Source organism: Anser brachyrhynchus, assembly GCF_964034855.1.
Source record: "Anser brachyrhynchus genome assembly, chromosome: 28".
Lineage (NCBI taxonomy): Eukaryota > Metazoa > Chordata > Aves > Anseriformes > Anatidae > Anser > Anser brachyrhynchus.
The window spans coordinates 2,518,496-2,541,724 of NC_137721.1; the positions used below are offsets into that span (position 1 = coordinate 2,518,496).

A 23,229-nucleotide genomic window follows, 5' to 3' on the forward strand; every position below is an offset into this window, starting at 1 on the left:
TTGTTTTCTCATTTTCTCTCTCTTCGTGTCCTGATTTTCACACACATACTGGTGAAATTTAGATGGCAAACATCAAAACCAAGTCTGCCAGTCCTGCTCACCCATGAAGTGAGAAAATAATCAACTCCCTCTGCAGTCCCCAGCTCTGTGCACAAAACACTTTCACTCGACCCTCATCCTGTGTCTTGTGGTTTTGAGACTTCACGGCTTAACCTGCCAGCTGAAAACAGTAAGAAGATGAAGAGGGATGATACTGAAAATTTTCTATATTTATTTAGGTTCAAGAAAAAAATAATCAGCTCTCCCCAATTCTATGCTTATTTTCTACTTATGATTTCTACACATTTTAAGCGCAAGCATTGCCCATTAGGTCCCAGGAACATGTGGATACAGTTTGACATCTCTGCCCATCCTCACAAGCTACCAGCTCGTTTTAACCCAAGGGAGAGAAAATTCTCAGGCAAACTCGTTTCTAACCCAGGCATAAAGTTGTTTAACCCCAGTGAAATGTGAAAGCTGGCTAAATGCTAATTCCCCATTGCTGGGCCAGTGAGCCGTGAGCAGATGCTGTGAACACCAGGGCGTGCACCTTGCTCTGCAAGCAGCCTGTGCAGTCCCGTCCAGACACAGTTGTTTTTCCAGAGACTTCAAAGGCAAACGGAATTGCAGGAAACTTTACGGCAAGGTGAAAACATGCGAAGCAGCCTGGATCCCTGCCAGTCTCCTGGCTTAACCTGCCCTGTCTCCCTGGGAAGCTGCCAGGCTCTGGGAAGACAGCGTCTGTCTGTCTGTCTGATGCTGCCTCTGGAATTTCATCCTCACTGTGGTCTGCTCACATGGATGTCCACCTAGGAGATGAGCAGCCTATGCATACCCCCTACCCCTCTGTAAATCTGCGTTTCCTAGAACGAGCCCCCCACATATATAAGGTAGTTCCCTTGCCTAGAAGACCAGCCCTGCTCACTGCAGACATGCCTATCTGCACCCTTCTAATCAAGAAGAGCTTAAAAATTCACCTCATCGCTTTTATTCATCATTCCTCTGATTTTCTGCATGCCAAGGGAATCCTAAAAGGGCAGAAATTGGAGCGATTTGAAGTTTTCTGTTTATAAGACGGGAACTCTTGCAAATTTACTTGTCTTGCAGATGTTACCATGTGCCCTACTTTATTGATCCGATATGGATCAATTACTGTATCTCAGAAGATGAGCTTGTGAACTGTGTCTCGGTGTCACGCCCTAGATAAGACAGGAGGCAGTACAGAGATATTAAGCTTATGTTGTTTGCATGGCTCACGCAAAAAGTGTTGTGAAAAACTTGGTAATGAGGTTGTCAGTGGGGTGGAGCTCTCAGGAACCTCCAGTCCCAAAGACCCTGTCCTGACTCATTACCTCCACCCCATCCAGTCCAGCGGTTCAAGGAGTTTAAGGATAATCCAGTTGCACAACAGGGCTCGGGAACCCATTTTCACCTGCTGAGCATGACTCAAATTATTATTATTTTTTTTAGAGTACAAAGCCTGAAAACAGCTAACTTTGTTTATTCTTGAGAATGAAGCAGCTTGCACAAGATATTCTGTACTCCGAGATCCTTGCTGAGGATTCTTAGAGAAGAGCCACAGGCCATTCATCCCAGGGAATTCGAGCTTGACCCCTTCTGGAGAAATTTGTGTATAGCATCCACCCCCATGCACCATAATGCTCTGCTGCCTGGAATACAGATGTGTCATTTGGGACCATTCTGCATGAATTGACGCACGTCATGTTCACAGAACCCTCAATGTTCTGTACTTATCATGCCTTGAGACATTTAGGTAAACAGTCTAACAAAAAACGGCATTTCTGATAATACTGCATCTTTCTGCCAATTTGACCTTCACTCTTGGTCTTTCCTCCTTTAACTGCCTCTAACCACCTCCTGCAAACACATTTCAATTCTTTCTTTGGCAATGCCAGTTTTAGTGCCTTCCATTCATTTTGCCTTGCATGTAGGAACCCAGCTGTTCCTCTGCCTTCCCCTGCCCTTTCCGTCATTAAGAAGGACACCGCCTTTCATTTTCACTTTAACATCCCACATTGTCTTCTCCCTGTTTCTTGCAAGCCTTAATTCTCTTTACACCTGCATGGCACAGACAATTATCATCTTATGAGATAACTGAAGCCTGAAAGCCACCTAACCTGTCTAAGGGCACTGTATATATAAGGGTGGATCTAGCATTTAGACACACCTAATTATTATTAGCCTTATTACTGATAACCTGTCATTATAATTTCAATACTGCACATTAGCCAAACTTATGACAGAGCCAGACAGGCCAAGGCATGGGACAGACAAGAGAAGGGGCAGAATGCATCTTGCACACAGAGAAGGTGCTGGTGGGAAGGCACTTTTACTGTTTAAATCCCTTTTCAAGTTGTGACTTGAACTACAAGGAGAGCACTGAATCACAGCCTGGCTGAGGTGGGAAGGGACCTCTGGGTCCATCTGGTCCAACCGCTGCTCAAGCAGGGCCACCCAGAGCAAGGTGCTCAGGACCATGTGCAGAAGCTTTTGAAGATCCCCAAGGAGGAGACTCCACAGCTTCTCTGGGCACTGGCCTTTATGGCAGCTTTTTATTCATGTTTTAGCCTTATTAACTTGAGTTGGAAGGGCAAATGCAATGCAGATTCTTACTGCAGAAGAGAACTTGGCACTGTAATTCAGATGTTTCCTCTGGAAGGTATAGCTCTAATATGTCTTTTTATTTATTTGGTGACAAGAGCCTCCTCTGTCTCTAAATTTAATGTGTTTAACAGCACTCTGTGACATCAGAAGTGCTCTTTCAGAGCAATAGGCTTGAAGGAACCAAAAGTCAGCTGCCAGATTTTCTTTCTGAGATTAGAATGTTTAATTAGCTAATGAACTAGAATGAAGATTTAATTAATAGCTTTAGAATTAATAGATTTTTAAATTGGATGCTAGCACCACACCTCTGTGAGCCATAGGAAAATGCAGGGATAAGGATTCCCTCTGACAGTATCAGTGCATAACATGAACACCAAGAAAAATATTTAAAAAGAAATACTAAAAATGGATTATTGACAAGGGCCGAAGTCCTGAGGCTCTACACTCCAAAAGCTGGACCCCCTATCATCAGAACAGGTCTATATACAACTCTACCATACTTGTATTCTAAGAAGACTCAGCTAACCTCTGGCACTTTTCATGGTCTTCACCAAGAGACAAAATTGCTGTTCTGGGCTGTATTTGTCTGAACAGGCAGTGACACTACATCCTTCCTCCTCCACAAACCTCTGGGTTCTTACTGAGGTCCCTCACCCCTTTGCTGCAGCCCTGGTACAGAGAAGACACGAATCTCTTCTTCCGCAGAGCCCAGGTCTTATGGGGTGGGACGGGGTGGGGCTACATTGTGGAGAAGCCTCATCCATTCCACTCTGCCAACTCTTCCCGTGTGTGGGGATTCAGATGGCCCAACATCCTCCCAAAAAGCACAGCCTCATCACTGCCCAAATGAGGTGGCTTTGACCTGAGGAACGTGTCTGGGTGATAGGTATGCCGTGTGCGGCTCAAGAGGTGCACGTTGTCTAGCTTTGATATGAAGCTAAATTATATATGGACATGCAAGCTGCAGTTACACCTTGGGCTGCAATTTAGCATGCCCTCAGGTTTTATCGAGGAGAGCAGTATTCACCTATTAAAGAAATTCAGTTCTGTTTTGTTTTTAAGATGAAAGATGCTCAGTGATATTACAGTAGTGTAATTATTGCAGAGCACCAAGCATCTCATTTAGTGGTGGGAAAGAATTCGTCAGCTTCAGAATTATTTGTGTGTATAACTATTTAATCACCGCGTTTTGTTGTACTGTAGCTAGAAAACCTTTCTGTAAGAGAGGAAATCCACATAATAAGAAAGCTGTATTTTGTCATTAAGTACTTAAAGATGAGACTCAGTATCCAGGGTGTAAGTGGGACATGAGCAGGCTGGAGTTGCTTACTAAGAGTTCCCCTTGGAAGCAGGGTGAATTATGCTGAAAGGGATTAAGTGACAAATGTGGAAAAGGCAAAAAATAGAAGAAAGACATTTTAATGTCAACAAAAAATGGAACACAGTGGTGACTGAATAAAGGATCTCCATGTAGGTGGAGTTTCTGAACTTCCAGTGGTCTCAAAGACTGACACTGCAAATAGACAGCAGAAATTTTATGTTCACTTAGAAACATAGAATTATTTAGAAAAGATTTGGAAAAGACCTTTAAGAACACCAAGTCCAACTGTCTACCTGACCTACCAACTCCCATCACTGAAGCACGTCCTTCAGTGCCACTTAAGTGTTTATGGAAAGGTCTCCAGGCTCCACTGAGTGTGTCTGCGGCCTACAAGAGAAGCTTAAATACATATTTTTGGATACCTAATTGTAGAGATATCCATCTGGAAGTAAGTCTCAACCCAATGTCCTCCTTTCTCCTATGGAAACCACAGAGTTTCACAACCGAGTCCAGCTTTCAGACACAATGATTTGTGTTGCTCTACTGAAAGACTCACAGGACAAGCAACCAGGGCTTTTAGGTTAGTAGAAATTGTTCCTAGAGAAGACGGTTATAAACATAACATAAAACCTGAAAAAAGGAAGGCAGATATGGATCTGATTTTAAGAAGTAATAAAGTTCCTTTGTTTTGGAGTGCTGGTGGAAGCATCAGTTTGTTTTCTGGAAAAATATGAATTCTATCATCAATCTAGACTTTTTTTCTTTTATTTTTCTGTTGTCTTGTGCTGTCCTTGGCCCAGAGTCACAAAGTTTCCCATACCTCCAGCACAGTTTGGTTAAGTCACCTCGAACAGTTCCAAACACAGGAAGAGGAGCTGGCTGCCAGCACAAAAAAGTCTTTTCAATTTGTTTTCTTTTTCCAATAGAGGTGAACAGAGGAAATCAAGTAAGTGTTAAGCACAATTTACAATGAACGTAAAGGTACAAAACTGAGATACTGCTATAGTCTAAGCAATATAATAGCACTGAATATATAGATAATGAAAGATCAGGCAGTGGTGATCCAGTCCTTTGGTTCCCAAATCCATCTTCAGCTTTGCAATTAGGCAGTGAAAAAGCACTCAGTAATATTAACCCTCCAGTCTGAGTTTGTTTTGGAAATAGGTTTCCAGGTGACAGCTCTTAAACCACACTGGAAACCTGTACCAAAATGTGGATATCAGGGTCCGAAGCAGAGCTGTAGACTAAAATCTGCACCCTTCCACCATGATTCTCATCCTTTGGCTTTTTTGTTTTCCTGCATAATGGTGTTTGCTGTTTTCTTGCAACCACTATATTCCACATCTGCCTGGAATTGCTATGATATGATAAAATCTGCAGAAAAAATAAAGGCTAAGGATAATGTTTTGTTACAATCTGCAATAATAACATAGGCAATTTCCTTTCAGACAAATGAACCTTCAGACCAATTTAGAAAATTATAGCATGGCACAGGTGAGAGCAATAGCAATTATGCTGGCTTTGTCTTTAAGATTTAATCTTAGTATGTAAAGCAGCTGTGTAAGCATCAGAGAGCAATATGGGGATTTCTAAAACCAGAAAGTCAGTAATGCACAACAACATCATCATCTTCATCTTCCCAGAAAAAGATGAGAAATCTTTTAGGTAGTTCTTGAGCACTACCTTACATTGTAGTGACTTTAAATCTAAAGCTGTGAACCCTATGTCTGGGGTTCCTCAGCTAGACCTCAGATTTACGTTTTTTGCCTAGTTTGCAGCTTCTGTATGTGAAGCAAGAAATTCTTTAGAGTAAAATACAAGATCCCTGATGTTTTTTCTTTATATTTCAAGAAGCATTTAGCTTTCACCTGTTGAGGGAAGATGCCCATTTCTTTACTTTTAAAATAATTCTTTGGTGGAAGATAACTAACTTTCAGGTGATGTGAAAAAGCATGTTGGAATATTGCCAATTACCCTTGCATTCTATTTATTTATTTATTTATTTTCAAGTGTATCAATAAAATGTGAAGGTTGACTGCAGTTTGGGCTTGAAAGATCTTACTCTTATGGTTTTCTACCTTATATAAACCATCAATTCACTTTTTTTAAAGCTGCCAGGGAAAAGCCTCAGATACCACCACATGGACTGTCAAGCCAGTGTGGTGTTCTGCAGGTAGCATTGTAGGTAGTTAAGAAGCTGTAAGATCAGCAAGTTGTGCATGCATTAGAAAAAACTCAAAATGTTTGAGTCTTTATATACTTTTCTAAAATATTTAGTTTAGTAACTCCTTTAATTGCTTCAGCTGTCAGTCACTGTAATTGTTAGTTACTTCTCATTCCCACAAATTATATGACTCATTATTCTATGCAGCTTGCTGTCATATCTCTATTGGCTGCTTACATTCCTCTGGTTATTACACTGATTTGATGGTCGTGAAACACAAATAAAGTCATCTGTTATGTTTTTTTTTTTTTTTTTTTTTTTTTTTTGTCAGTTTCAGTTTTAATAATTTGCCACAAGAAGATAGCTAGGAGGTTTATGATGTAAATGTGATTAGGTGAATCACAGCATCATTTGACAGGCCTTGTGAATTTATTCTGCTTGAGGTTATGGACCTGTACTTCACATAATGTTTTCTCTGAGACCTCTAATCCCACACATTACATGTATTCTCTCTTCATACCGGCATTCGACATGAATGTTGGAGAAGGAAAAATCAATCTCTTAATAGCTATTTGTATTTTTTTATGTTTATTTTGAAAGCATCTTAGAAAAGGATGAATTCTTGAGAACGTGAACTGATGATAGATTGTAAAAAGCTTGGCCTAGTGCATCTCTTCAGTTAAATTTCTAATTGAATTTTGTGCTCACATGCAGGAGAGCATCTTTTCAAAGGACGGTACCAAGTTATAAACTCTAGTCCCAAAGCCCCTGGACTAGTGTACACAGTGGCTGTGGACATTAATGGCTAATTAATAAAAAAATATTTAATGTGAAAACATTTCCTTTCTTTAAAAAGGAAAATTCCACTAGGCCAATTGTTTTTATTATATGAGATGTCAAATGATAGATTGGAATCCTGCTTTCTTTATTCTTCTGAGCTATCTTCACAATCACAAGTGTTTAAAAGAAATCCACTCATTTTACCATGAGATTTTTCAGCAAAAAGACAAGAGGGGAGGGGGAAGGAGGGGAACGCACGTACCATGATGTGTGGGACTGGAAATTATCTACTAATCACAGGCTGTTATCAAAGCAGTTGCAACAAAGCATGGTATCACTGGGGAAAACATTCCGTTTCACAAGATGTAGAGCATGATTACATAAAGGTGTCTCCCAATTTCTCTTCTCTATGACAGTGTATAAAAGTGCTCATAACTCAGGTGTCTCTAGCTGCCTCTGCTGACTTATTCCTCTTGGTGACTGGGTAAGTCCAATATAACTGTATCTGTTTGTAATTATAGACATGGTTTTATAGGTAGTATTATTATGAGGTTATTTGTCCTACCCCATTTTAGGGTAGGAACTTATTCTCTAATAACATCTTACTTTGAAATTGTCATGTACAAATAGGGTGGATATAGGCATCACCATGAGCGTGTGGAAAAATGAAAGGCAGTTTCAAAAATGTGCATGATAGCAGCTCCTAGGAATTGAGCAGTTGTACCCATTTAGAAGAAATGAAAGATGCTCTTACTTCCTCTGTTGCTCTTTCCGAGTTCACATACAGAAAATGAAACCAAAAAAGTTGTAGGAGAATGATGTAAAACCTTTAGTGAGAGGCAAGGTTTTCATATGTCATATGAGAACAGGATACTGGGACAGGTATTAAGCAGAATATTGTTGTTTCCAAGAACTTGGCAATAGAATTAAATAGAGGATTCCCAACTCTCATGGGACCTGACTGATATTGCTACTTTGAAACTGAGCAAACTCATCCCACATAAGCAACTATTTTTTTCTTCATTAACATTTCCTTTGCTACTTTGTATTGCAATAATTTTCTAAAATTATTTCTGCATCTAGACTACCAGGGTCTGTAGTTTTGACCCTTCACGTGCTTTGGCTGTTAAGAAAAACTTTGTTATGTTTTTCAAACAACGAATGGAACCAAATGTCTGCTTCCAGGTCTTGCTTTCTGGAAGGGATTTGCTTTGTAGTGTTGGCAAGCCCATTGAGAAATTTATTATTTATTTATTTTTTTGCCAGTGCTTTAGTAATGACCAGAAGAAAAATCTGAAATAGAAATAAATTCTGTCATTAACAAGAGCTTGGTGCACTTGAGTTCGTATTCCAGCTCCTCCACTGGTGTCCTATTTCTCTCTGTCCTGTAGTACAAATACAGTGTGACTTTGTGTCTCATGGAACTTATTCTAACAACAGTACCATGTGCAAGAGAGAGTGGTATTTGTTATGATGGTGGAAGGCATGGTGAAAAAAAGAGCTACATATAGATTTTGAATTAAGAAAAAGTAAACAAAAGGGTAAGATTTAAAGTGGAATGGTGTGTGCCTTAGAAATGGTGATTTTTTTTTTTAATTATTAGTTTTTAATCACTAAATCTTAAGTTCAATGTAGACTACTTGGAGGTGTATATTTGCACCTGTTAAGATGACTGCCATTCAATACATCTACACAAACCAAATTACTCTAATACTGTTTGTTCATTCACTCCTCTGGCCTTAACTCTACTGGGCCAGTTCTCTCTACCTTTCAGGTTGACTTGCCTTCTGGAATGATGTCTACCTATGGACAGATGCTTAGCTCCCGCTGCGCTTCACCGTGTGAAGTGACGTGCCCGCAACCATATGTCAACTGTTATAATGAACCATGCATCAGTTCATGTGGCGATTCAAGAGCAATTGTGTACGCACCACCTGTTGTTGTGACTTTCCCAGGACCCATTATCAGCTCATGTCCTCAGGAAAGCTTTGTGGGAACTGCCATGCCTGAAATTGAGGGTCAGATGGGCTCCGGAGGAATGGGAATGGGCTCCGGAGGCGGAGGAATGGGAATGGGCTCTGGAGGTGGAGGAATGGGCTCCGGAGGTGGAGGAATGGGAATGGGCTCTGGAGGTGGAGGAATGGGCTCTGGCGGCTCCTGTGGTGGAGGCAGCTCCTATGGGATGGGCTCCCATGGCTCCTATGGCTCTGGGGGCTCTTATGGTGGCATGGGAGGTAGCTCGTATGGTGGGGAGGGCTCTTGTGGTGGTGGAATCTCTCGTTTGGGAAGCTTTTACCGAAACTCGTTTTTTTCAGGATATGGTAGAAATTATTTTCCCTTTTCTAGAGGGTACTATAGGTATCGCTATGGAAACTGTGGGCCATTTTAAGTCTTTAAGAAAAAGTCATGACTGAAGAAATGATAAGATACAAACTAATGATTGATATATAGGCCTGGAAATTAGACATGCCAAGCAGCCTCTGCTCCAGCTGGTGTCAGTAGGAGTTGGGGTTACTTGGGATCTCTCTGTGCTATGTTTTATCTAAGGCTTACAATCCCAATGTTGCGTCACTTTGTCATTTGCTCATGTTATGTTTTGATCTTTTGATCTTTCTGAAACTGAAGAAAGTAAAACAAATAATGGGACTTAACTGTGAAAGTTTCCAACTGAAAGAAGAATATCTTGTGAGCCCTGTGCTACTCTGACTGATGGTAGTCCTGTTGAAATGGAAATTACATTCTTTGTCTCTGTGTTGCCTCATTCTACAAGAATGTATTCCACTTCTTGTTTGTATTAAAACCCTGTTGCATCATAGCACGGTCTTCTGGCATTCATTTTGCTGCAGTTTCTTCATTACAAACCAGTGTGAAAGAAGTTAACCTTGTGCATTGATTCTGATGCCTCAAAGACCATCATCAGGGAAGAATTAATTACTTTCTATGGACGATATCACTTGTCAGGAATTCATTAGAGTAACTTTCCCCTTTCTGATATATACATCAAAATATACATACTAATAAATAGAACAGAATCATAATTTAGATGGGAAGGTCCTCTGGAGATGGTCTAGTACAACTACTACTCAAAGCCAAGATAACTTTGAAGCGAGGTCAGCTACTCAGGATCATTACCAGCACTACCTTGAATATCCCTGATGAAATCGTTTAGACTTCCTGCAAGGGTCTGAATGACTGCATGTGTCCTGACTCCATCAGAAGGTAAGGTTGTGCTCTGATTTATCTAGTCTAAATGGTGAAATAGCTTATCCAATTATGTGTTAGCTAAGTCCTGGGTATTGCAGGCAGGGCCAAAATGAATGGGAAGAAGTTAGTCATATGCAACAGAGAATCAGACTGAAGTTCTTGCACCCTGTATCATGCCTTGAAGTAAGCTAAGAAACTCACCTTGATGGCTATATCAATCTTTTGGAGCTGTTTTGATTGTGCTGCTGTTCACAACAAGAAAGAGCTCATGCGTAGGCTGAGCAAGGGCTGCTGTGCCAAGCACAACATTCACTTCCTTCCTCTGATTGTCTTAATCATTGTGGTTTGTTAATTTAATTGGAGCATTTATTCAGGAAATGATCTGATCTTTTAGGAACATCACTGTGAGATCCCTCAGGCAACTGCTACATGGATGCCCTCATGCTCCCTCAGAATTAAGGATCATGAAGCATCTCATGAACACATGCTGACAGAACTGGCTAGGAAAAAGTTTCTCCCACCACAACTTCACATCTGAATTTTAAATAAATAAATAATTCATAATCTCTTACATAGACCTCCTAGAAGCCTTCTGATGAAAATGGAATTTCAATCCAAAGATTTAGGAGAAACATCCAGATAGCTATACTCATTTTGTGGTACTTATGCGTGCAGTGCTGTACTGTAGTGTTAACAGAATATTGCCAGAATTATGTCTCCCAGCATTAGCTTATGGAAAGTCTATCACACAAAATAATGATGTTCTGCTAGTCAGACCATAATCCATAGACTTAAGTAATAATACGTAATATGATAGTTAAGAAACTTTTGTTTGGATATAAATCCTTTGTCTTAGTGCAGAAGTGTTGTTCTCAGCTACAGACTGAGAGCACGCACAGAGGTGTACATGTGCATGCATGGGGGTCCCAAAGTACCAAAGGAGTTACTGAACTGCTGTGTCTGCAGTTTTAGCTCAGGAACAGCCAACCTTGCTCTAGTGTACTGCAGATAAGACAGAGGCAGCAATGCCACATCAATTTTTGCTCTTGTTACGTGGTGTTTCATTCCTCAACCTATTGAGTAAGAAGAGTATGAGGGGTGTAACTCTCCTTTGTAAATTGTGAGGCATAACCTCTTAAATCACGTGTATGACAGTTTATATAGATGTTCATGGCTCAGCCTCAAGATCACAAGCTCTGATCTTCTTAGTAATATGCAGGTAAGAGTGCATGAAGCTCAGTGTAGGTACAGTCCCATTCATCTTCTGCAAACCACATTATCCAAAAATCTCAAATTCAAATGAGTACACATAAGTGACTCCTTCCAGGCTGTCACTAAAGAGTGTAGAAATACTTTTCTACATGAAAAGAACAGTGAGATTGGTGCTTTCATGCAGCCATGTATCAGGCTATTGAATTCCACTCCCCTTTGTGTATGTGGAGCTCCACCTGCTATTTTGACTCCTGCTGAGTTCAATTCCACTAAGCCTAGTTTATTAAGCACAGTAGAGGAAAAGAAAAACAGAAAGCCAGTGATATAATTCAACAAGACTTTTAATATGACATGAAATAAGTGCTACAGAACAGAAGAGTGCAGTTCATTAATGGTCTATTCCACAGTCCAAAGGCAGCCAGAAGGTCGGCATTGATAGTAACAGGCACTGCATTTTATAGGGTAAAGCTGAAATCCTGACAGCCAAGTCCCACTTTCAAATACCGAAACATTTCCACTGCACCAGAAAGGACATAGTACAAGGCCAATAACAATTTAAGGAGAGAAGGCATTATATGAAACTATTATTGACAGAAGGTGAGGCATGACACGGAAAAAAAAGAGGTGTGGGCCCAGTTGAGCAAGGGTGGCTCCTGCTGATGCAAAGGGTTTTTGCCATCTCAAAGCCAGGCCCAGCTGCAGACTCAGACCTGGTGTTCTCATCTCCGAAGTCGATGCGCGGTCTGCAGGTGTTCAGGCTGCCTTAGAAGGAGCTGCAGTTTCCAAGTCGGGATCCACGGCGGCTTCTGTAGGTCTGCCTGCTGTAACAGCTCCCTACACCCGAGGCGCCTCCAAGCCCAAAGGAGCCCTCATTTCCAAAGGAGCCTCCTCCCATCCCTGACAAGCCCCCACACCCAACAGAGCCTCCCATCCCTGAAAAGCCCCCAAACCCAGCAGAGCCTCCCATCCCCGACATGCCTCCAAACCCGACAGAACCCCGAGCTCCAATGTAGCTTCCCATCCCTGATATGCCTCCAGCTCCAAAGGAGACCCCCCTCCCAGACATGCCTCCAGAGCCAATGGCACCCCCCATCCCATTAGGTTCATCAGAGCCATATTGGGTCAAAGCAGCATAAGGCTGGGGAATCGAAGTTCCCACAATGCTCTCCTGGGAGCAGCTGGTGAGAGTTGGTCCTGGGAAGGTGAGGACGACTGGTGGGGCGTACACCACAGCTCTTGAGTCGCCACAGGATGCAACACAGGGCTCAAGGCTTCTGCTGCAGGCATAGGGCTGTGTGCACGCCACCTCACAGGCAGGCACGCACTCGGAGTTGATGCTGTTCATCATTTTTCTTGAGGAGTGGAGGTGAAGCTAGAAAAGATAATATGCAGTCAGGAAGCCATCACACTCGGGTGCAAACAGGTTTCCAGTGTAAGTCAAGTACACCTTATCCTTCTGCTGCAGCTGCTCATCAAATCCTAGTTCAAGCCTTCCTTCGAATCTCCATTTCTCTGCAAAATTTTCTACCTGATTGACCCCTTTTTAAGGCTTATCACTTCTTCTTTTGTGTACCATCCACATCTTTCATTCTTCAGAATCTCTCAGAAAATATTGCTTTTTGAGACTAAGTTATCTGATTCTTATATAATTACTTGCTTAGAAAAGTCCCAGTCATTCTCTTTTCAAAGTAAACCCACAGAAAGGTTTCCTTATAACTAAGAAAATCTATGGAAGAAAGGAACAGACTCTTCCCTACTCTGTTTTTTTTTCCTTTACCCTATCTTTTCTAAAGACTTTGCCTGTTCTACTCTTCTCTTTACTTCAGCTTTTCTAAAATTACTAGCGTTTTGCAAGATAAAAATATATATACATATAAATTTCAAGTAATCTACAGCTACAAAGACATGCATCGAAGTTAGACTTACCCTGTTGTCTGGGAGGAATAAGTCAGTGGAGCTCGAAGGATAGAAGACTTCTTAGCTCCATACCCTTTTATACACATTCTTAGACAATAGGAAGGACATGAAGTCATTCATTGTTCATCACATTCTTGTCACTTACAAAGAAAAAGTTATTCTTCTAATCCTTGTAATTGTTTTCCTTTCAATTCATAATTAGTGATCCATTTCCAGCCCTACTTTGAGTGACATCTATCCAACACCCAACAGTTTCCTTTTGTCCAAACTTCATGAAAAAAATCCCTTTGGCATGATTCTGGTTCCAGCTGAAGCAGGAGTTGATCTCTCTGTGTACTTCCTTTAATGGCTTTCAGGAAGGTAGCTTACTAATGTGTCAGTCCCACAATATATTTGCAAGCCTTAGGTTTAGGTATAATACCTCCCAAATTGAATCATCTCCCTTTGATGGGGGAGTCAGCAATCTTTGCATCCCCACCTGTATCTATTGACTGAATGGATGATCCAGCAACATGGCAGAATCAGGCCCCTTGAATTATTCTTGAGCACTGGCCAGGACAAGGCCCTGAAAAAGTCTTTCAAAAAGCAGGTAAACAGGATTGAAGTGGCACATGATGACTCCAATGACTCCTTTAAACTCTGAGCCCTCTGAGTAATTTCACCCAAGTACGAATCAAAATTCACTTTGGGATGTAATGCACAGTGCATTGTGATGGGGATGGCTGTGAGGCCACTGCAAGAGCATGCCCGGATCAATAAATATTTTTGCTCCAAGGTGGACCTCAAGCTTTGAAATGAGGTAACTTTTAAATTATCTCATTTTGCTTAGCACTGGGATCAGGCTGTTCTTGAAAGTTGACTTGCAGGGTTGATCTTTCTGGGGACTCATTCTTGGTGAATAGTCAACAAAAACTAGTAAGCAGGATTCAGTAAGTTTCCACTGTAATTCTAGTGTTGGCAGCAGTACAATATTGTGTAGGAATTTGGCTGTACAATTACAGCACAACAGAAAGCCCAACTTTATTATATGAGAATCATGTTGTGTAGATTTCTGGATGAATTACTAAATGGAAGCTATGTAAATAATTGCAGACATTAGAGGAGTCACCTAGCAAAGGAAACTCATCATTTTATAATTGTTAAAGATTTTATGTGGTGCTTCACATTGTTATTGTCACCTGCAGAAAGGTACAAAAGCATGAACAGTTTAAGAATCTCCTACAAAGTTTCAGGGATGGCAAAAACCCTTTGTGTCAGTGGAAACCACCCCTGCTCCATACCTCTGAAAAAGGGGCCCACACCTCTTTTTGGCTTGACTTAATTAATGACAGCTTCTGTTAATCACCTTATGATTATAGATCCCTATTTTCATTGTGCCAATGTTAAAAAAAAAAATGTTGAAAGGCCTGACACAGCTATTGCAGCTATTGTCAATAAAACTGTGACAGCAGAAGAATAACTGTTGGAAAATGACTTCTTCATAGTCAGTGAATGTTGTGCCCTCCCTGGAAGCAAGGATGGATCTGCTTCATGTTGTGTTGCCATCTCATTCTTCAGTGTGTCCTATTTATCCTTTGTACTACAATTCTCTCACTTCATCAAATTGTGTTCAGCTTTTCTTTCTCTCCAAGACTGTTTTGGTCCTATCTTTTCCACTAGCTCATTCTACTTCCTAGAGCTTTTTACATAGCCTGTGAGTGACAATTATATGTTTTTATGGTAATATGATAGTAATTGCCTAAGTAATAAAGGTGTTGTAAAAATGGATAATTGAATGACGCATTCAAAATTAAATATGCAGAGCTGTTTGGTATTGCATCTCCATAGGGCACAGAGGTTTCTGAAGCTGACGACTCAGTACTTTGTGCTGGTGTATGAACAACAGAAGTCTCTTCTCACAGACAACCATCAGGTAAATCGTTTTCCATCAGTGCAACTATTTAATTTCATGTCAAGTAAGGGATGAGATCTAAACATGCCACACATACAAGCACTTTTCAGAACTGGTCGGACTGTTTAATCTTACTTCTCCCTTACTGACAGGGACAAGTGCAGAAAAAGAAAGTGTAAGGGATGAGGCAGTCAGCTAAGCCTGGAGATTCATGTTTCTTTACTTTTACACTCTGTGGGGTAGCACAGCTTTTCTCTTCTAAATAAGTCCGTTTGATCACTCATTTCACCACTGTATTCCATTTAAAATCAGTTTATGGGAATTACCACGATTCCTTGGGGATGTATGAGGTCCAGTTGATTTAAACACATTACTGAGTGCCTAAAGAATGCAAACCAATACAAAAAGACATTTTATTTGGATTTTTTTTTTCCAGAATTTTCTGGGGATTTTGCATGATAACTAAAGAAAATCAACCACATAAGCTTTATTTCATTTCTGAGATTTGCCACCTAGAATTTGCAGTATAAATTCCAGAAAGAATTTAGGAATTTCCTTTCACTGTTGCTTTATCAGAGGGCTGCGTTTATGTGCCAACGTAATTGCTTTCAGATCTCAGGGGTGTGCAAGGGAGACTTCCATAAGCCATGAGTGACAGGAGACTAAGAAATAATGCCTTGTGTTGCTCTTTCCTGTAGTTATTGCTGGGAGTAGAAATGCAAAGAGATTGATGGGTGAACCTCCAAGACAAGTCTATTGAATGCTAAGGATATGTCTAAACCTGACCCTACTGCTTTTGACTGACATTACACAGAAAAAATAAGACTGCGATCAGGAAACAAGGAAAGATATAGATATATATATTTTATAATTCACGTTGAATTACAAAATCGTTCATGTTTGGACAATAATGAAAGATGAACTGAAACACCAGGTCTGTTAGAAGAGGTATGCTGCTCACACATTCCTGGTCCCACTTTGAAAATCTAACTTTTATATCTTTGACAATGCTAAGGTGAAAAAGGCAATAAGAAAAAAAAATAGTAATTGAAAGATGTTCTGGTGAGAGACCCAAAAAAGTTTTTTTCCTCTTAAAGATTTGAGGTAAAAAGTTTTCAGCTGACAACCAGCTGTGTGGCAATGTGTTTCATAATCAAAGAGGCTTCTAGGTGAAAAGGTGAAAAAGAAAACTTCAGGCGAACATAGTGATGCAACATATTTTTAATGACAGGGAAATACAGCATGCATTTCATGAAAGCAGTCACACAGAGCACGAAGGACATTTCCCAGGCCTTTGGGCAGGGCTGCAGCTCCACATGTGCCAGCAAAGACAAGTGCTTGGTATCACTGGGCTGCAGTTTCCCTTGCGAGGTCAGCACGGGCCAGGGGTGCTGCAGCAGGAGACGTTGCCTCTTCAGAAGTTACCAGAGCTACAGCTTCCTCCGACAGACCTCCTGTAACCAGAGGAGCTGCCGACACCCTGACAGCTTCCCGTGCCAAAGGAGCGTCCTCCTCCATAGGAACCCCCGCCGTAGGAGCTGCCTCCTCCATAGGAGCTTCCAATGCCTCCTCCATAGGAGCCTCCCATGCTTCCTCCATAGCAGGTCCTGGAGCTGAAGGATCTTCCGCCTCTGAATGAACCCCCAGAGCCAAATGACCTGCCACCTCCGTATGAGCCCCCCATTCCTAGGGAACTGCCTCCTCCGTATGAGCCCCCCATTCCTAGGGAACTGCCTCCTCCGTACAAGCCCCCCATCCCCAGGGAACTGCCTCCTCCGTATGAGCCCCCCATTCCAAATGAGCTGCTTCCGCCATAGGAACCCCCAACATTAAATGAGCCCCCTGATTCAGCAGAGCCCAGTGACCCCGAATACCCCCTCCCAATGGGTATTGGGAACGAGGTGCCCACGATGCTCTCCTGTGGGCAGGAGCTGAGGATGGGGCCCGGGAAGTGGATAACAACGGGTGGGGGGTACACCACGGCGCGGGAGTCCCCGCAGGAGGTGATGCAGGGCTGGCTGTAGGCGTTGGCGTAGGGCTGCGGGCAGGTCACCTCGCAGGGGGAAGAACATCCACTGCTCATGAGCTGTGATCCTGAATACATCTTTTGTGGTGCAGATAAACCTGCAGCAGGACGTAAAGCATAAGAACAGTGCTCAGAAGCCGGAGGGAAAAAAGCTTGCAGACCTGAGACCTTACATAAGCACAGAAAAAGAGTTAGAGAAGAGAGTTTAGAAAGATGCAGGCTCATCTCCATTACACATTTTTCTGAGCATGCATGAATGAACACCTGGTTCTTCCAAACTTACTTTCTGCTGCTCTAGAAATACTGATAATCATGGAGAGCAGAACCACACTCTATGTGTCTTTGGATGAAGATCATGCAGTAGATTTTATTAGATCATAATACACAGCTCTGGAGCTAACTGACAATATTGAATTGATCCTTATGCCTGGGAGAATCCAGTCTTATAAATAATTGTCTTTGTCTATAAAGACATACATCAAAATGACTATAAAAATTAGAGTACGACAAAAGGCAAATGACATTGCTTAGCATCCCATTATCTGCAGAAGACTGTCCTCAGTTAAATGAAGAAAATATTTTCCTAACACTTCATATAGAGAACGAAGCAGATCCGACTTACCAGGTCTGGAGAAGTGTAGAGGATGAATGGCTGTTGATGAGACTGAAGTGTTCAGAGAGCCTTTATATACCTTTTCAGACCACCAGTAGGATGTGAGCCACGCTTTGTGCAAGAGCTTCATACGTATTGCCAAACTATGTTTTGCTGTATGGATTATTTCATTAATTGTTCTAATTGTTCACTTAATTGACGTGATCACAACTTTATTCTCAGCTCCAAGTCACGTTACAAGCATTATACAAGCATATATATGTTTCATTTTTTCCTCTGACCACAACAAATTTGGCTTATATTGTCCCTGGCCCCAGCTGGAGTTGAAATGGGAACAAGTCTAGGTGCATGTAAGGATTATACGGAGCTAATAAACTGCCTTTATACATGATATTACATTTTTCTCTTTCAAAGTCTGGATTGGAAATGGTTGGGTGGTTAACAGAATGCTACCACTCACCAGTGGTTCTGAAACACAGGTAGAAGCAAAAGGCAGCACCCAGGGTCCTTCATGTAAATTAGTATTTCTCAACTGTAGGAAGATTGACGCTAACTGAGGAGTTAACGAAGAACTGCTGACTAGCAAAAACGTCAAATCAAGAGCTGCCCACTGATGCCTGACAGAACTCGTTTGCATTCTGATGCAAGGTTTTAACCATATAAGCTCCTCGTGCTCTATTTTCTGAAGGTGTTTGAAAACCCCAGAAACCTGTGACGGAAGCATTAAACGTAGCGTGACAAGTGGAACAGGCTGGAAACCCAACCAGTTAGTTTCAGAAAGGCTGTAGTCTGTGACTGAGAGTCAAAATCTACAATTAATTTGGATTATTTTGGCTTAGAAACAAAACACTTAAGTTGGACGTTTGATATTGCCGGCATGTATCCACGTGACACTTGTTTTAACCCCACCAGAAGGTTGATCATAACTAATGTTTTCCCTGTGTTTCTGGTTATTGGTAAAGGAAATTTTTACTGGAGAGATCTCCTCCCATTTATGGTGTTGTATCTCTGTCTACTAACACATGTGATTTTCAAGCACTGTTCCGGGAATACCACACCAGTATTCCTGGAAAAATAAATAGATAAATAAAAAGAGCCTTTGCCAATCTTAAAATATTAACATTTCATTTTAGTTTAAATTGTCTTCAGACACACTCTACATGCATCCATTCTGTGTCCAAAAAGTCTTTATTTTTTCTCAGATGGTGCCTCCTGGACAACAGGAGTGCATCTTTCTAGGCTACCATAGCTATCCTGAAGGGTGACAAATGGTGAAGGATGACAATAAAATTTTTCTATGTGTTCTCACACAATGTCTCCTTGTACTTAATTGGATAATACTGCCCATTTGATTAAGCATCTCAATAAGCAATTATTTGGGTGGACGTTAAACAGACAGGAGAAATAACCTGCCCCATCTGAGGAGCTGGAAAAATGAAATTTGCAGCTCTCCCAAGTCCGTGAAATTCTAAATTTAAACAGAATCTTCTGCAGAACAGAAAATGTTTCTCCAAAGAAGGCCAAACTGATATATTTCTCTTGCTTAAGAGAAAGACCGATGTCTTATCTTGCTAAGCAAACAGAGCTCAGTTCAGTGCAATTCAAATTCATTGCAATTCAAATGAGGTCAGAAGATGGCACTAGTCATAAAATGAATATAAAAACTATTTAAGGATTAAAGTAAGACAAAGGGTGTGTTGCACATATAGTATGATGTGGGGCTGATTTACTAACCATTATCAGTTATCAAAACAATTATTACAATTAGAAGTAGCTTATACAGCAAAAAAGTTTTGCTGGCTAACTATTATGCCCCATGTGCAGAAGCGTGTTGCATATCCCAGCAGCAGTCTGAAGGGGTATATAAAGCACTGCATTTCTTCCAGGTTCACCAACGACTTCACTTCATCTGATTTTCTCTGTGAACCTGGTAAGTACTCTTTCTGAAGTTCCTTTATAGTTACTGAGATGTTGCTATCACTGTTTAATGGGGGAATGACTTGTATGTCAGTACTCTGTGATGCTCAGCAATGTCAGATTTGTAAAATGTAAGGTCTTTTGTAGCTATTTAGCTGTAGCCATTGGTAGGTAAATGTCTTAAAATGTGTTCTTCCAAGCCACAAAGGGAAGGGGTCAATTAAACCCTTTTAATTTGATAAGAAGGTTACAACTTGCAGCTTGCCAGTTATTAGAATATATGTATATATAAACAGCAGCAAGAAATGCAGTTGACTTCTGCTTAAAAATACATGGACTGTCAAACCTGTTTCCAAAAGAACCCATTAGTTGACATCAAGCAGAAATTTGTCCTTAACAGAACTAGTGGTGGAATGCTAACCAGAGCAAACACTTGTTCAGAACAAAGGCAGGAGGAAGGTACTTTAGAAAGATATATTCTTTTGTGTAAGCTACAATGGACTGCAAGACAAGTTTTATTTGGCTCTTTATTATTTAGATTTAACCATACTGAATAATAATTTCAGACTAGATAAAAGCCAGATAACTCAACAAGAGTGATTCTTATACTATAAGAGAACAATTTATTATACCAGGAAACACATATTTTGGGTCATCATGGAGATTGTATAAAGGCATAGAGCTGTGTGTATATGTTATTCTAACTCCTTAACCTGTGCTACAGGTTTATCTGCACCACAAAAGATGTATTCAGGATCACAGCTCGTGAGCAGTGGATGTTCTTCCCCCTGCGAGGTGACCTGCCCGCAGCCCTACGCCGACGCCTACAGCCAGCCCTGCATCACCTCCTGCGGGGACTCCCGCGCCGTGGTGTACCCCCCACCCGTTGTTATCCACTTCCCGGGCCCCATCCTCAGCTCCTGCCCACAGGAGAGCATCGTGGGCACCTCGTTCCCAATACCCATTGGGAGGGGGTATTCAGGGTCACTGGGCTCTGCTGAATCAGGGGGCTCATTTAATGTTGGGGGTTCCTATGGCGGAAGCAGCTCATTTGGAATGGGGGGCTCATACGGAGGAGGCAGTTCCCTGGGGATGGGGGGCTTGTACGGAGGAGGCAGTTCCCTAGGAATGGGGGGCTCATACGGAGGAGGCAGTTCCCTAGGAATGGGGGGCTCATACGGAGGTGGTAGGTCATTTGGCTCTGGGGGTACATTCAGAAGCAGAAGATCCTTCAGCTCCAGGACCTGCTACGGAGGAGGCATGGGAGGCTCCTATGGAGGAGGCATTGGAAGCTCCTATGGAGGAGGCAGCTCCTACGGCGGGGGTTCCTATGGAGGAGGACGCTCCTTTGGCACGGGAAGCTGTCAGGGTGTCGGCAGCTCCTCTGGTTACAGGAGGTCTGTCGGAGGAAGCTGTAGCTCTGGTAACTTCTGAAGAGGCAACGTCTCCTGCTGCAGCACCCCTGGCCCATGCTGACCTCACATGGAAATGTTCTCTGTACTCTGTATGATTGTCTTCACCCAACGTGTCTGTACCTCCCTGACATTAAAATTATATTGCATTCAAACTCAGTCCTTTTTTTGTTTCTTTCAATCCTTATTTTCAAGTCATTTTGGAGGTAATTCAGCAGTATCCCTGAGAAATGTGAGTGTTCTGAAGGAGAATCAGTCCTCTTTATTATGCCATAATGCTGTGATTGATGGGTGGCAAGCTATATCTCACACCATATCCTTTAGCATTTGCGGTAATGTCACCTGTCATAGAATCAAAAAGTTAAATTAGCTGATGCCTTCCTAGAAATACGGTCTAGTGGCAGACATGTTCCTCTTGCAAACAGGAACCTCCAATATCAGTTTAAATTAATTGTAATGTAATAATTCTTCCATGTGAAGGGCTCTGTTTTTTAGATTAGAACACTGAATATTTGGATTTGTGTGCACATATGCCCTTGAGCTCTAGCTTGACTAAGCGTTCCCTGCTCCACTGAATTCCCAGGAAGGTACTATCATGTAATAATGAAATCATCCTTATGAATTTGGTCATACTTCTCTGCTGACTAACATGAAGCACATGTATGTGTCTTCATAAGACCTGTATGTGAATAAGTGAAAAGACAAAAACCGGAATGCAAGAATAATAAATGAGATTTGCTGTGATCTCTTCCATACCTCTGAATGTTTGGAAAAGGCAATGGAGAGAAAAGCAAGACAAAAGCAGTGATTCCACGCAGACATCACCTGTACAGTGATGCAACAGGAAAGAGAATCATAGATTTCTACCCAAGTCTTAAGGCAATGGGAAGAAGCTCTTTCCATTCCATACCATATTGTCCAAAGTGGGTACACTAACTAGCTTAAAGCTAGTAGACACATAGACTTAAAGACTGTAGACACATTTGTAATGTCAATATAGACATGACCATAAAGTTTATTAAATAATTATACAGCTTTTGATTAAAAAAATAATAAATCAGAAATCTTGTAATGCCTTCTTTCCTCCTGGTGTCTGTGCACAAAAGTTTTTTTTTCTCAGATATCTGTGCTAGTCTGCGGATTGGAATGAAAACATGGAAGCCACAAGTTTTAAGACAGGAAGTTGGTGACACCTTGTACCTTAATTCATAACAAAAACAAGAACAAAAAAAATGTGATTTCAGGTCTATTGCTGAGTAAATTTTTTTGGCCAGAAGGAATCTTCTGGACAATATGAATCAGAAAATATTACCCATTACTTTGTCTTTATTCCATAATTTCTCTTTAAACGATCACATGCATACACACAACACCCACTTCCGATTTAAAGTCAATTGGTAATCATTCATATCTACCAAGTTATTTCAATGGTTAATCATAATTGTAATGAAATGTTTGCGTATTCTTCCTTCTCTAATTACAGTGTTGCCTTATTGGAGAAATCTCCCCCTTGCAGTTACATGCATTTATTCAGAGCTCTTCTTGGTCTTATTTCACAGAAACTAACCAGCACTTTTGATTTGTTTATTTTAGAGAAGTTCACATGGAAGTATATAAAATTGTAATACATTACTTCAAGAAGAAAAGCAATAAAGACCCCTTTATATCCAATGGGATAATAGGAGATGAATTTACCACCTTACATTCCAACAAAGAAGACTGAGGTTAGTTTTAGGTGGAAAAAACCATCCCCTTCCAGTTGCTGGAGAAGCTAGGTGCTGACAGATTAAGAAATGAGACAGTGGCATCCCTGTGCTGGAACACTTTTAAGAACAGCTTACAGAACCTTTTCCAGGAATAATTCAGGGAAAAGTATGAGATGAGCAACCTCACCAGTCTTCTTCCACAGCTGTTTCCTATAATTCCAGTTTTTCCTGAATAATTTCTCTTCGCTGAGCTCAGTGCTCAGCACTGTTTCTGAAGAATGTTCTCCTTCTCAAACAATTCCCATTCATTTAATTTTCCTGTTCACAACAGCATTTGTTACTTCACTAGCTTTCCAGTTACCCCAAAATCCTTTGCCAACAGTGACTGTACAACTTCTTTCT

The 23,229-nt window shown here is 41.2% G+C and overlaps 1 protein-coding gene across 2 annotated transcripts; it reads left to right on the forward strand.

The window, feature by feature from the left end:
- Positions 1 to 7,255: 7,255 nt before the first annotated feature.
- Positions 7,256 to 9,744, forward strand: LOC308183557 (uncharacterized protein). Of its 2 annotated transcripts, none has more exons than XM_080569762.1 (2): positions 7,256 to 7,413; positions 8,687 to 9,744. In XM_080569762.1, exon 2 carries the CDS (start codon positions 8,722 to 8,724, stop codon positions 9,316 to 9,318), a length of 597 nt encoding a protein of 198 aa, XP_080425888.1. In that variant the 5' UTR covers positions 7,256 to 7,413; positions 8,687 to 8,721; the 3' UTR covers positions 9,319 to 9,744. The 2 variants fall into 2 exon arrangements, with proteins under 2 accessions (XP_080425888.1, XP_080425889.1); XM_080569763.1 differs by having other exon boundaries at positions 7,273 to 7,413; positions 8,704 to 9,744.
- The last annotated feature ends 13,485 nt before the right edge of the window (positions 9,745 to 23,229 follow it).